General features: G+C 52.9%; 2 protein-coding genes across 2 annotated transcripts; both read left to right on the top strand.

Moving 5' to 3' along the window:
* The first annotated feature begins 1,507 nt into the window (after window positions 1-1,507).
* On the top strand, window positions 1,508-4,575 carry Cryba2 (crystallin beta A2). The gene is made up of 5 exons (XM_028760732.1): window positions 1,508-1,574; window positions 1,772-1,936; window positions 2,562-2,703; window positions 3,911-4,053; window positions 4,367-4,575. The coding sequence occupies exons 2-5, from the start codon at window positions 1,776-1,778 to the stop codon at window positions 4,512-4,514; spliced, it is 594 nt and encodes a 197-aa protein (XP_028616565.1). The 5' UTR covers window positions 1,508-1,574; window positions 1,772-1,775; the 3' UTR covers window positions 4,515-4,575.
* Window positions 4,576-7,859: 3,284 nt separating this feature from the next.
* On the top strand, window positions 7,860-12,077 carry Fev (FEV transcription factor, ETS family member). Its single transcript, XM_028760528.1, is given in 5 exon segments — window positions 7,860-7,865; window positions 8,789-8,927; window positions 8,930-9,022; window positions 9,694-9,768; window positions 11,491-12,077. Coding segments are annotated over 5 exon segments (900 nt in total).
* The last annotated feature ends 305 nt before the right edge of the window (window positions 12,078-12,382 follow it).

Here is a 12,382-nt window from a genome sequence, read left to right as displayed (position 1 = left end):
AATTAGTGGAATGGGTAAACCAACATGCTCATCCCACTGGAGACTTTCTTATACATTCCTCCGTCGATATTTGGCCCACAATTGGCCACCTTGTTAATCCACTCCAGTTTTATCGGGTTCCTACTCTATCCAGCACCGTGCTAGGTTTGAGGATAACTGGGAACAAGGCAGACATAGTTCCTACCCTTTTGTGTGGGACTTACAGTCTCGTAAAGAAGGCACCAGTGAATTCATAAACGAAGAGGAAGATATCTTGAGAGTGACAAACTCTAGAGAGAAGACAGTTGTGATGTGATGGGCGGCATTTTGTCACTGGAGTCATCCACAGAGTGGCAGAGGAGCTAGCCACACCAAGAGTGTGTGGTTAAAACATTCCTGGGAATGCCAAGGGCAAATGTAAAGGCTTGGCTAGGAATGGGTTTAGCAGGCTGGGAGAAAGAAGGTGTCAGTGGATAAACTCCCAGGAGTTGGGCAACAGAACAAAAAGCCACCTGGATTTTCTTAACTCTGAAACTGGCCAGTTATGAATTTGAAGAAGGGTCTGCATTCGGTTGAGTTTCAATTTTTATGTTTGTGTGTGCAAACTAATCCAGCAGGCTGTTGAGTCTACAGAGGAGGCATTTGGCAAACAGGAGTAACAAACTATTTCCCACCCACCTCCCTCCCTCTCATGCTGGGTTAGCCTCCCTCATCATTAAGGATCTGCAATCAGCCTGCTTTCTAGATGACCCCTAAGGGTGAGGAGACCGCCCTTGGGGTTCTAAGCCTTTTCTGTTCCATCTCCGCACCTCCCCGCTTGCTGCGGGTTCTGGTGCTCTGGGAGCCTCGGTAGTCTCGAGAGTGGTGGGGGAAGATTGAGAGGCCGCTTCTACCTAGGACAGTTGGCCCCTTCCTTGGCACTTGTATTCTTAAAATCCATGCAAACTCTGCACTTCTGGGTGCTTTCCTGTGTTTAGTGCCGCCTGGTGGCGAGGCCTGGTCTCGACCTCAGAGCCTGAGAAGACTCGTTGGGAAGCCCTGCTCAGGAAGAAAAGGGTGGCAGCGGACAGACTTTCCAACGAAAGGAGGCCTGAAAGGCTTGGCGCAGTGTCGTTAGAGAAAGATCTTCTCTTCCTCCTCCCTAGTGTCTCCCAAATGAAAGATCTTCACCTAGAGAGTTTTGACTTTGGGGAGAATTGTGGTGGGCCAGGCTCACGTGGTCTTAGGAAAGGCTGAACCTTAGGCTTAGGGTCACGCCTGAGGGTCTGTGCTGGGGAGTGCTTGTTCTGCCCCTAGGCGAGGAGACTCTACCAGGCTTAGGCTACATTGAAAGAAAGCGCAGAGTCAGCCTGGGCTCCGGCAGACACGCGATGTGCACCTCAGCACTTTCCGTTGTCATCCATGCGGGCTGGGACCAGATCGGTGACTCCGCTGCCTATGCAGACCAGAGCTGACCAAAGCCTGCCAGCTGACTCAGCTCGCACACCCCACCCGGATTCCACAGGAGGAGGCAGCCAGACACGACTATAAAGCGGCGACCACCAGGCTCGCGCGCAGCCTCTCCGTTTTCCGTAGGTGAGGTGCTCACTCACTCGGTGAGTACTAGGGGGGAGAGAGGGAGTAACAAGGGATTCTCCCCTCAGCCGTCCTCAAACATCAGCAGCACCCTGTGTCCAGAGCCAGGCCGGTTCCAGCCCCTAGATTCCTCACACCCTACTGGGGATGGGCAGACTTAGGCTAAGTAGGGGGTTCCCGAGAATTTAGCCGACGATCCTGCCCTCCTTTTCTGCAGCGACATGAGCAGCGCCCCCGCGCCAGGCCCGGCGCCCGCTTGCCTCACGCTCTGGGATGAGGAGGACTTCCAGGGTCGTCGCTGCCGGCTACTGAGCGACTGTGCCAATGTCTGTGAGCGGGGAGCCCTGCGCAGGGTGCGCTCAGTCAAGGTGGAAAACGGCGCGTGAGTGATCCTGCTGTGGCTCATGAGCTAATTTGGGGGTTTCCCGGCTTCTCTCCCTCCCACCTTAGCCAAAGTCAGAGCCCGGACTTCAAGCTACACTCCAGTACGCCATAGACAGAATCATTAAGGAGAGAAGTCTTTGTCCTCTCCAATACTCCCAACCCTCCCCAAGACAAAAGCAAGAAACAATCAAGGGGCCGCCCTGAAACCTCAACGTTTTCTTTGTGCAAAATCAGGCGGCTTTGTGGAGATAGATCGTTTCTGGCGTGCCCATCTGGGTATCCTAGAAGCCAGCTTGGGGTCCTGAGGATAGCTGAGGCTCCTTTACTGCTATAGCAGGGTGGAGACCGGTCGGTTGCCTGCGTATACAGTTACAGAAAACCCAGAAGAACGTCCTTGGTCCGGTGATCTTTGTAACCTGAAACATTCCTTCTAACTGCGGACCATAAATGAAGCCTAGGCCTTTCTAACTTCAGAGACACCGGGTTTGGGGCTTTCAGTTTCTAGAGGAGCCGGGTGTATCTGGTCTAGCGTTGGAGAAATAGTTTGGGTCCCTGGATCTTTTTAACCGAGGTGGTAATGGAGGGGAGGGAGATGCCTCCCAGTTCCTCTTCTCTTTTTTCAGATGGGTGGCCTTCGAGTATCCCGACTTCCAGGGACAGCAGTTCATTCTAGAGAAGGGAGATTATCCTTGCTGGAGTGCCTGGAGCGGCAGCAGCGGCCACCACAGCAACCAATTGCTGTCCTTCAGGCCAGTGCTCTGTGCGGTGAGCACAGCCCACTTCCCCCCATCTCCTGCTGCCTAGCTCCAGGCCCCAACCAAAGTATGGTGCTTTGAAATACCTACTGTCCCCCCGGATGTATGAATAAACTCTTGGGTGGGTGGTAGTGGCATTACTCCAGAACCAAAAATGTCTGAAAACTGGGATTGTGGACATAGCTCTGGATCAGCACCACGGACAGCACAAAAGCCCAACGGGTTCTGAGAACGCTGGCGCCCTTCTGTTTCAATCCACCACAGGTGTAAGGCGCCTAAGCTATAAGATGTCACGCTGCTGTTGACCCCACGCACAGTCTTAGGAAATGCAGTTCAGAGACATAATGTGACTTACCAGGGTCAAACGTGCGTGTTCGTGTGCGTGTGTGTGTGTGTGTGTGTGTATGTATGTCCCAGAAAGGAGGTACTCATTCTACATTCGTTCTCGGGTATTGATGAGACCTGGGGCTTGTGGTGAAGGACACCGGTCCTTCAGAGGACCCGGCCCCAGTCCATTTTCTCTGTTCCAAGAGACCGTGAGAGACCATAACCCCTCAGGAGGAAGGCCCTTGTGTTAGGCCAGATGCAACCAAACTGCCACACCCGCCTGTTCTGACTGCACCCCTTAGCTGAGTCCTGATCTGTGGGAGACACCGATGGGGAGCTGAGCAAGGGGTTGGGTTGGGGAATCAATGAGACCCTTAGAGAAATGTCCTGGTTAATAGGCTAGACCTTTTTTTTTTCCCCTCAGAACTCATGATTTCCTCCTAAAAATAGGCTGTATTTTAAAAGGTTAAAAAGATAATGGTACATGCCTATATTTCCATCTACTTTGGAGGCTGAGGGAAAAGGATCGCAAATTGAAGGCTAGCCTAGCATACTCAGGTTCCTTGGTTTGATCCCCATTACCACAAACAAAACAAAGAGACCACTACAACAAAAAGGTTCCTGTCACAAGAGTCCCTTTAGCATTGACCTCAAAGAATCTCCAGGAAGTCTCTAGTCTTCACACCTACTGCAGTGACTTGGTAGGATCCAGGTAGGATCTTTGAGCATGGCAGCTGGCTAGACTCACTAGGAACTGATGGAGCAAACTCCTGAGGCGGCATGACATGTGCTGAGCAGGAAGTGGGTGGCTAAGGTAAGACTATCTGGGAACACCGTTTTGGGGGGCCTGATATATCTATAAACCACCCCCACCTGTTTCTGCGTCTCAGAACCACAGTGACAGCCGTGTGACACTGTTTGAAGGGGAAAACTTCCAGGGCTGCAAGTTTGAACTCAATGATGACTACCCATCACTGCCTTCCATGGGCTGGACCAGCAAAGATGTGGGTTCCCTCAAAGTCAGCTCTGGAGCGTGAGTCCTGGGGCTGGAACAGAGGAGATGTGAAGAGTGGGAAGTCCATGAGAACAAAAGAGAAGATGGGGGAGGTGATGGAGAATGCTAGGGGCTAACAGAGAATCTAGGAGATGAGAGGCAGAGGGAGTAAGAGGCTAGAAAGAGAAGAGGCACTATAGACCAGGAGCCAGGGGAGTGTGGAGTGAGGAAATGAAAGGTATATGTAGAAACCAGGCCAAGACATCACAGGAAGTCACAGAGCAAAAGGCAGAAGAGCTGAAACAATGTTTTTGGAGTTGCCTACTCCCTACCCTTTTCTTTGCTGTCCTAGGTGGGTGGCCTACCAGTACCCTGGCTACCGAGGCTACCAGTATGTCTTAGAACGAGACCGGCACAGTGGGGAGTTTCGTACCTACAGTGACTTTGGCACACAGGCCCACACTGGACAGCTGCAGTCTATTCGAAGAGTCCAGCATTAGGCTCCACATTCCCGGTCGTCACCAGAAAGATTCTCAATAAAAACTCCGGAATCTACCTGCCTCTCTTGCCTCTTTCTTGCTCTCTCTCTCTCTCTCTCTCTCTCTCTCTCTCTCTCTCTCTCTCTCTTTCTCTCTCTCTCTCTCTCTCTCTCTCTCTCTCTGTACATGTGTGTTGGAATCTAGAACTTTGTGCATTCGAGCTAAGTAATCTCCATTCTTAACACTTCTGAGGATTGTTCCCTCCAACCAAGGACTCTCATAAGGCCCCAGAACCTTTACCTAACTTAGACAAGCATGGATATACTCTTGGGAACAGGTAAGGAGAGCTGTGGGATCCAATAACATGGAGCCAGTTCCTCATCTCGCCCTGGGACAGACCCATCAATATAGGTCTAAGCACCAAAACCCAGATGGTACCTTTGCCATTTTCTAGATAGATCAACAATCCTACCCTAGAGTAGGGTCCACAGCTGAATTTCAGCCACCACACACTCCCTGGACCAGAAATCACCATGTAGGATGGAATATCATCAGCTGTATACAAAAGCTCTGCTTGGTCCTACAACTCTCCTCCCCACCCACACACACACCACCCAGGCCATCTTCAGTTTGCATCTTCACCCTGGCTTCCAGACAGCCAGGGAAAACTGCTAGTGTCTTTCAGTAGTTCCCTTTCTTTCACTCCCTTGAAAAGAATTAGTGGAGGTCCTACTCTCCACTTCTACCGAAGAGGCATCATCTCTTTGAGCAAGCCCCCAGACTATAATAGCAATCACTTGTATCTCCTATGATATTAAACTTCCACATCTCCATGTAAACAGAAGCTATTGGTTTTCTCTCTCTCTCTCTCTCTCTCTCTCTCTCTCTCTCTCTCTCTCTCTCTCTGTGTGTGTGTGTGTGTGTGTGTGTAGGGGTTGAGTATTTAATAAGAACCCCCTGAGAATGTGGGATGTTACAGGAAAGCATTAAGTAGCAGATACAAGGCCCTCCACCTGCCCTGGCAGGAATCTAAGAGTCCAGGATCTGCACTCTCAGTGGGTATGAATTTTTCGTAAATTCTAAATGGACTCTAGAGTCCATGGCTTCTGTTATATTTGATCCTCCAACTATCCTCCATTCTTCATCTGTCTCATTAGCAAAGAAATTGGGGCTTAAAGGGGTCACCAATCTAATCAGTGACTATGCCAGGGTTTGAAGATAGGGCCCCAAATTCCTAACCCAGGTTCAGTTAAGGCTAATTTGAGCTGTGATTAAAATTTTCACTGTTCAGCAGAGCCTGCAATATATGTGGGGCTCCTGGCTGGTCCGTCTCTTGCTATCAAAAGCTAAACGCAAAACTTAGTCCTTAAGCACTTACCATGTGCCATCTTATTAAAGGCTCACAATATGCAAATGTTTAAACATTCAGTTTTAAGACAACAAGACTAAGTACAAAGGTGATTTAACTTCCTTAAAGTCACATAAATAGGAAATAGACAAGACTCCAGGTCCCAGAGCTGAATCCACAACCCAGGTCAACCTGCTATCTCTTCACTACCTGTTGCCATAAAGAGGTGGTGAGCAGTAGAGTGCTGGTATCTTCTCTTGGACGAGTGGTCCTCTGGAAAATATCAAGAGGTTACCTTTTGGGGCCAGGTGTGGTGGCACTCAGGAGGCAAAGGCAGGGAGATCTCTGTAAGTTCAAGGCCAGCCTGGTCTACAAAGTGAGATCTGGAATAGCCAGGGCTACAGAGAAACCCTGTCTCAAAAAAAAAAAAACATAAAATAAAAAAGGAGAAAGAGGAGGAGGAGGAAAAGGTGGAGGAAGAGGAGGAGGAGGAGGAGGAGGAGGAGGAGGAAAAGAAACATCTTTTAGAATCTGTTAGAAGGACTCTAAATAGTTTGCTGGTCTTGAGTTTGTTTGCTCCAGCTTTTGCTAGCTTCTCAGGTTTTCTGGGACCCAGGGGTCTCATTCTGCTTTCCACGTCTGTCATCCTCTGGCAGCTTCTAAGTACAGATTGAAGTAGTCATGATTGAGAGTATTAACCTCTGATTCTCCTATTCTGGGCAGGTGGATGGTCTGTGGACTCAGGATCAACCATGACACACATCTTGGCAGTGAGACAATGGAGTGGGAACTACCAAGGACTCTCTCACTGGCCTTTAAACTGCCATCAGGAAGGGAAGGAGGAAGTGGAGTGGGGAGACTCCCCGCCACACACACACAGAACAGACACACACGCAGAGAACAGACACATACACACAGACATACACACACACACACACAGACACGCACACATACACACACACACACCACACATATATATGAGAGAGAGCTAGTGGTGGGACCACAAGAGTGGGAGTGAGGCAGAGCCTGCTCACTACTCTTTTCTTTGCTATCCTAGGTAGGTGGCCTACCAGCCCTAGCTACCAGTATGTCTTAGAACGATATATATACACATATATTGGCTAGTGCCTTGCTCCTTTCCTTCAGCACCCAAGATCCCTGACAGACTGAGCTGAGCTGGTGATACTTGCCCAACATGCAGCTCGTGTCTCTGGGTAGAGACTCCCTCTGAACTCTTCTCCCTTCTGTCTCGGCTTCCAGCTGAGAGTATTAATGGGTGGATCTCTGTGCCTCCCAGCTCCCCCCATTCTCACCCTCTGGCTGTTTCCTTCCATCAGCAGTATTTGAAAGGAGCACTAAGAGAACATGGAAGGAGGACTGAGATCTTGGCAGCACACTAAGGCTCCTTTCTATGGTGTCCTAAGCTTGTTCCCCTAAAACATTCCACCCTCTCTGCCTTTGCTCACATCAGACTCCACATCTGCATCCAAATCTCCATCCCAATTTCCATAGGATTCTGTTGACGACCTCTCATCCTACTCATCTCCTCCTTGGTACCTTTGACTGGCAAAGATGAACTCTTGCCATGATTTACAGCCAGTGGGGGTTGCACAGGAACCCTGGAGAACCCGTGTAGGATATTTGCGGCAGCCCCTCATATAAGCACATCCTAGGAACAAGGACCCTGCAGGAGGTCTGCCCATTTCCAGCTTCCCCTCACCCCTTTATTTAAGCAAGAGAGAGGAGATTCCAGAGAAGAGCAGGTCTAACAGCAGCTACCCCGTCCTATGACATGTCACATGGTTGCAGAAAAGGCACTCCTGATGCAGGGGTCAGTCTCAGATCTAGGAAGTTTCACAGGTACCCAGATACTCTGGTTTACTTGGAAGCCACATCATGAATTAGGGAGGGCACTTGTACAAGACACAACCCTACTGTGATCCCTGGTAACCCTGCAGTGTGATTCAGTCATAAGGAGCATGGGAGTGTGTGTGAGGATGGGGAAGGATGGTAGAGAAATGGCGGTGAGAAGTGGGGAAATGAATAGGAACCTACAAGAAAAACGCAGCTTGTATTCAGCACATATTGGTTTCGAGACTGGCAACCAGTTTATAAGAACTGAATAGATTTTTAAAACAAAGTAAAATAAGGAGGAGAGGAAGAGAGGAGACCAGACGAGAAAACAAGAGGCACAAAGCAGGAAGGAGACCTAGAAAGAAGGTGAGGAGAATAAAGAAGAGAGCTACTCAGAAGTTGCCAGGAGAGATACCCCAGTGCCCTGCCTGAGGCCCGGGCCAGACAAGACAGGAAACCAGGAGATCGAGGAGAGGATCGGGTCTCTAGGGACCTACAGAGAGTAGGAAAAAAGGAGGGAGAAGGCACCGGGGTGGGCAAAGATAAAGGGAGCCACGGCAGCGCGGCAGCGCGGCTGGGAGCGCAGCGACAGGCGAGAGGGAGGGAAGCGGAAATTTAAAAGTGAAGATGCAGATAAGGCAGCCTGGAGACGGGGACCCGGGTAGGGGGAGGAAAGGGGCGGAGAGTAAGCAGTGAGAGAGGGGAGGGAGATGGTTAGATAGAGGGCTCTGGGGAAGGGACTTGAGGCTGTGGCCTCAGAGATCCAAAGTGGGGCCAGCATTCCCGCCCCACCGATGTTTGCCGAGAGTCGGGGAGGTAGAAAAAGACACACACACTCCTGGCCCCGTCTGAGCTCCGAACTGGAGCCCATCCCCCGCGTGTCTCCTGGGCTGCGGGGCGCGGGGGGCTGCCGGGTGCGCTTGGCTGAGGCGCAGCGTGTTGGAGACTTTATTGCGATGGGAAGATAAGAGGGGCGGGGGCGGGGTCTGGGGGGCCGAGGCGGCCGCACTTTAATTAAAACGGAAATTGCGGCCCCTGCCCGCGTGGGGCCGGAGGGTTGCAGGCGGCCTTGTAGCTGGGAGCAACGCTCCAGGACCCCCTCCCTCCCCGCCACACCCTGGCTGCCCGCTCCCGCCAGGCCTTGCCGGACCCGGCGGCATCTACTCTTCCCTGTCACCCACAGTCGCCACGGGCGGGGATCGGCACCCCAAGCGCAAAGCTGACGTGCCCTCCCCGTGCCGCCCCCCATCTCCCACCGCCCAGTCCCCGACAGCGATGAGACAGAGCGGCACCTCCCAGCCCCTGCTGATCAACATGTACCTGCCAGGTACCAGGGACCAGCCGGGGGCTGGAGGCACCAAGACCCTGGGCGGGAAGTCTAGGTCAGGGCATGGGGCAAATTCAGTGGACAAAAGAAAGGGGACGCTTCCAGTGACTCGCTTTTGTGGGTGTGTGAGAGGGACTGCTGGTTGCAGTTTGGGGCATTCGGGGAACCTGCCAGGTAGACAGCGAGCTTCAGGGTTTCGGTGTGGGTCTAGAAGACACGCAGATTCAACATCCTAGGAGCTGAAAGCAGGGGTCTTTGGCGTAGTGGACTCCTGGCTCCAGCCTTGCCCCAAGGCTGTGTTCCGCTGGGCGTCGCCCCTGAGCCCTCAAGGGTTCTCACCTTCGTCCTCCAAGCGTTTTCACCGGCCGAGACTTCCAAGCATCCCTTTCCTCTTTACAAGGGACTCCGCTCGCTCAGACTCGGGCTAGCGCGATCCCCTCTGGGTTTTATAAGGCTCCAGCCGGCCCCTTCGGAAAGCGGATTTCCTTTTTCCTGGACGCGTTTCCTGACTTGGGCGCTACAGAGGGGCTCTGCGCCGGCTCGCGTCGCAGCCTAGCTTGGGGAGGAGGAGCTGGTGGCCCGGACCCCCAGAACACTGCATCCCCGGGCCCTTTCGGTCAAACCCTCAACTTCTGCCTAGGTCTGCTTGACTGTTTTCTTCTGCGCCGCAGATCCCGTCGGAGATGGTCTTTTTAAGGAAGGGAAGAGCCCGAGCTGGGGGCCTCTGAGCCCTGCGGTACAGAAAGGTGAGCTAGCTGGCACACTGGGCTGATAGAGACGACGGTAGTAGATGGGGGCAAGGGTATGAACCCCAATAAGACTGGCACTAGACAGAGGGGCAGAGCGGTGTGCACCCCACGTTATGGAAAATATAAGGCCATGGTCAGATTGTGCAGAGGTCTTGAGGAGACATTGATTTTTGCCTTTAACTTGTCCATTTTCTGAGCCCCGGTCTGGTGGTAGGTTTTTGGGACAGGTTAGGCAAAGGGGATCTTGGCCTCCTGTCCTTTTTCTTTCAAGTGTGGTTTTCCCAAGCTTTCATGCTATGGACGTTGGTATCCTTTTTGAGTTGGTTGTGTTTGGACCAAAGCCGTCGCACTTCCTGGCAAGAAGATCCCAGTTATTATTCTCCAGCCACCCTAGGCCTAAACCCTAGCCTATGAATCATGGTACCCCTGCCGAATGAACGTGCTGACTGTCGGCTGTCAGCCCTGGCGTTGTGTTTGATACCTAGGTTTGCTGCAGTAGATGACTGGCCTGTCACTCAATCACCCTGTTGGTGGGTGGCATTTCAATTCTTTCCCATAGCTCCTGCCCCAGCCAGTTCCCAAATCTCACAAGAAGGCAGAAAAAATGAGACTGGCAACTGCTTTTCTTTCCCAGAAGAAGGTCACCCAACAGGGACGGGGGACCAGGTCTCAGTTGTTGCTCGGGCTTGGTCTCAGACGTACCTTTTAGACCAAAGCTTTCCATGCTCTGCTCTAAACCGAAATCCTGGCTCCAGGGAACCAACTAGCTCTTCACTGGCTTGGTTTAGAGAAATTGGGGTAGAAACCGTGGGGGGTGGGAAAGGAGCTTTTGGGGTTCTGAGTCAGTAACACTGAATAGAGAGGAAGTGGGCCTGTTTTATTCTAGAGAGGAATTGGGGGGGAATAGTTTGTCTGCTTAAGGCTTCAAAACAGGAAAGCATGAGTTCTGGGTCACTCACCCCCTTATTGCCTGCATGTGGCACTTGCCACTATCAGTTCCCCTGAGAGGTATAGGAAAACCAGCCAGGAATCCAGCACAATCCTTTCACAACCCTACCTCTTTCTTTGGGATTGCCAACCACTCTACCCGTCAGAGTTCTGGCATCTTCCCCAGCAGCACAGAGGTCAGTGCGCCTGGAGGTGGTGAGGATGGGAGACCTCCTAGAGTTGGTCTTTTATTTTCTCACTACACAGGGCCTCTCTCCGTTCTTCTTGTCTGACATAGTGCTTCTTCAAGCTGGGCCTGTTTTACTGTATGCCCTTGGGTGGTAGGGACTGTCTACTGCTTGTATAGGTGGATCTCAACTGGTTGGACAGTTCAACCTCCCGCACTCGGCTGGCTGGCTTGCGCCGCCGTGCAGTCTCCTTGAATAAAGGAGACTGGTCAGGAGGGTAGGAGGGTCTGTGTGTGCTCCTTACCTAGGAAAGGCCAGGGCTGGTTCACCACAGCTTCTCCACGAAGGCGACAAGGCTTCCCCACATCCAAACAACCACAAAACAGTGTGCCCTAGGTCCTCCACAATGAAGCCGTTTCCGTTGCGCTCTGCTGGTCTACACTGGTTGACCAACTGCCTTCTGCTACACACAAGGACACAGTCAGACGTTCCCTTACCCTCTCCGATGTGGGCTGCTACTGGTTTGGGTTGTTTTCTTGTTTCCCCTCCATCCCCCTAGTTCCAACCTGCCAGGTCCGTGGCTGACTGCTCCCCTTCCCCACAGGCAGCGGGCAGATCCAGTTGTGGCAGTTTCTACTGGAGCTGCTGGCAGACCGCGCGAACGCCGGCTGCATCGCGTGGGAGGGCGGCCACGGCGAGTTCAAGCTCACCGACCCCGACGAGGTGGCGCGGCGCTGGGGCGAGCGCAAGAGCAAGCCCAACATGAACTACGACAAGCTAAGTCGCGCGCTGCGCTACTACTATGACAAAAACATCATGAGCAAGGTGCACGGCAAGCGCTACGCCTACCGCTTTGACTTCCAGGGCCTGGCACAGGCTTGCCAGCCACCACCAGCGCACGCCCACGCCGCCGCAGCCGCCGCCGCAGCCGCCGCCGCCGCCCAGGACGGCGCACTCTACAAGCTCCCGGCCGGCCTGGCCCCGCTGCCCTTCCCCGGCCTCTCCAAACTCAACCTTATGGCAGCTTCGGCGGGCGTCGCGCCCGCTGGCTTCTCCTACTGGCCTGGCCCGAACGCCACCGCAGCTGCTGCCGCCACCGCCGCGCTCTACCCCACCCCGGGCTTGCAGCCCCCTCCCGGGCCCTTCGGCGCGGTGGCAGCCGCTTCGCACTTGGGGGGTCATTATCACTAGACGGGACGGCAGGGTGCAGCGGGGCCTCTCCCACACGGCCCAGTGACCGATCCCATCCTCGTCCTCGGAGGAGCCCCGAAGCTTTCCCCGACGTTCCTTTAACACAGATTTCATTGCAGCAGCCGCGCCCAGCCCAGGGAAGAAAGGATGGGAAGCCTCTGAGGTCTTCCTCGAGCGCCAGACTTCCAGGCCCCCATTATCCCCATTATCTTCACCCCAGGAAGGGTGCATGAGCTCCCACTTTAATTTTTCTCTTCCAAGTCTTCAGATTCTGGAACTTCCGTGTCTTTTTCTCTTCTCATCTG

The sequence above is a fragment of the Grammomys surdaster genome, unplaced genomic scaffold (genome assembly GCF_004785775.1).
Source record: "Grammomys surdaster isolate TR1022 unplaced genomic scaffold, NIH_TR_1.0 126546, whole genome shotgun sequence".
NCBI classification, from domain to species: Eukaryota; Metazoa; Chordata; class Mammalia; order Rodentia; family Muridae; genus Grammomys; species Grammomys surdaster.
This window is presented reverse-complemented; position numbering and strand designations above follow the sequence as displayed.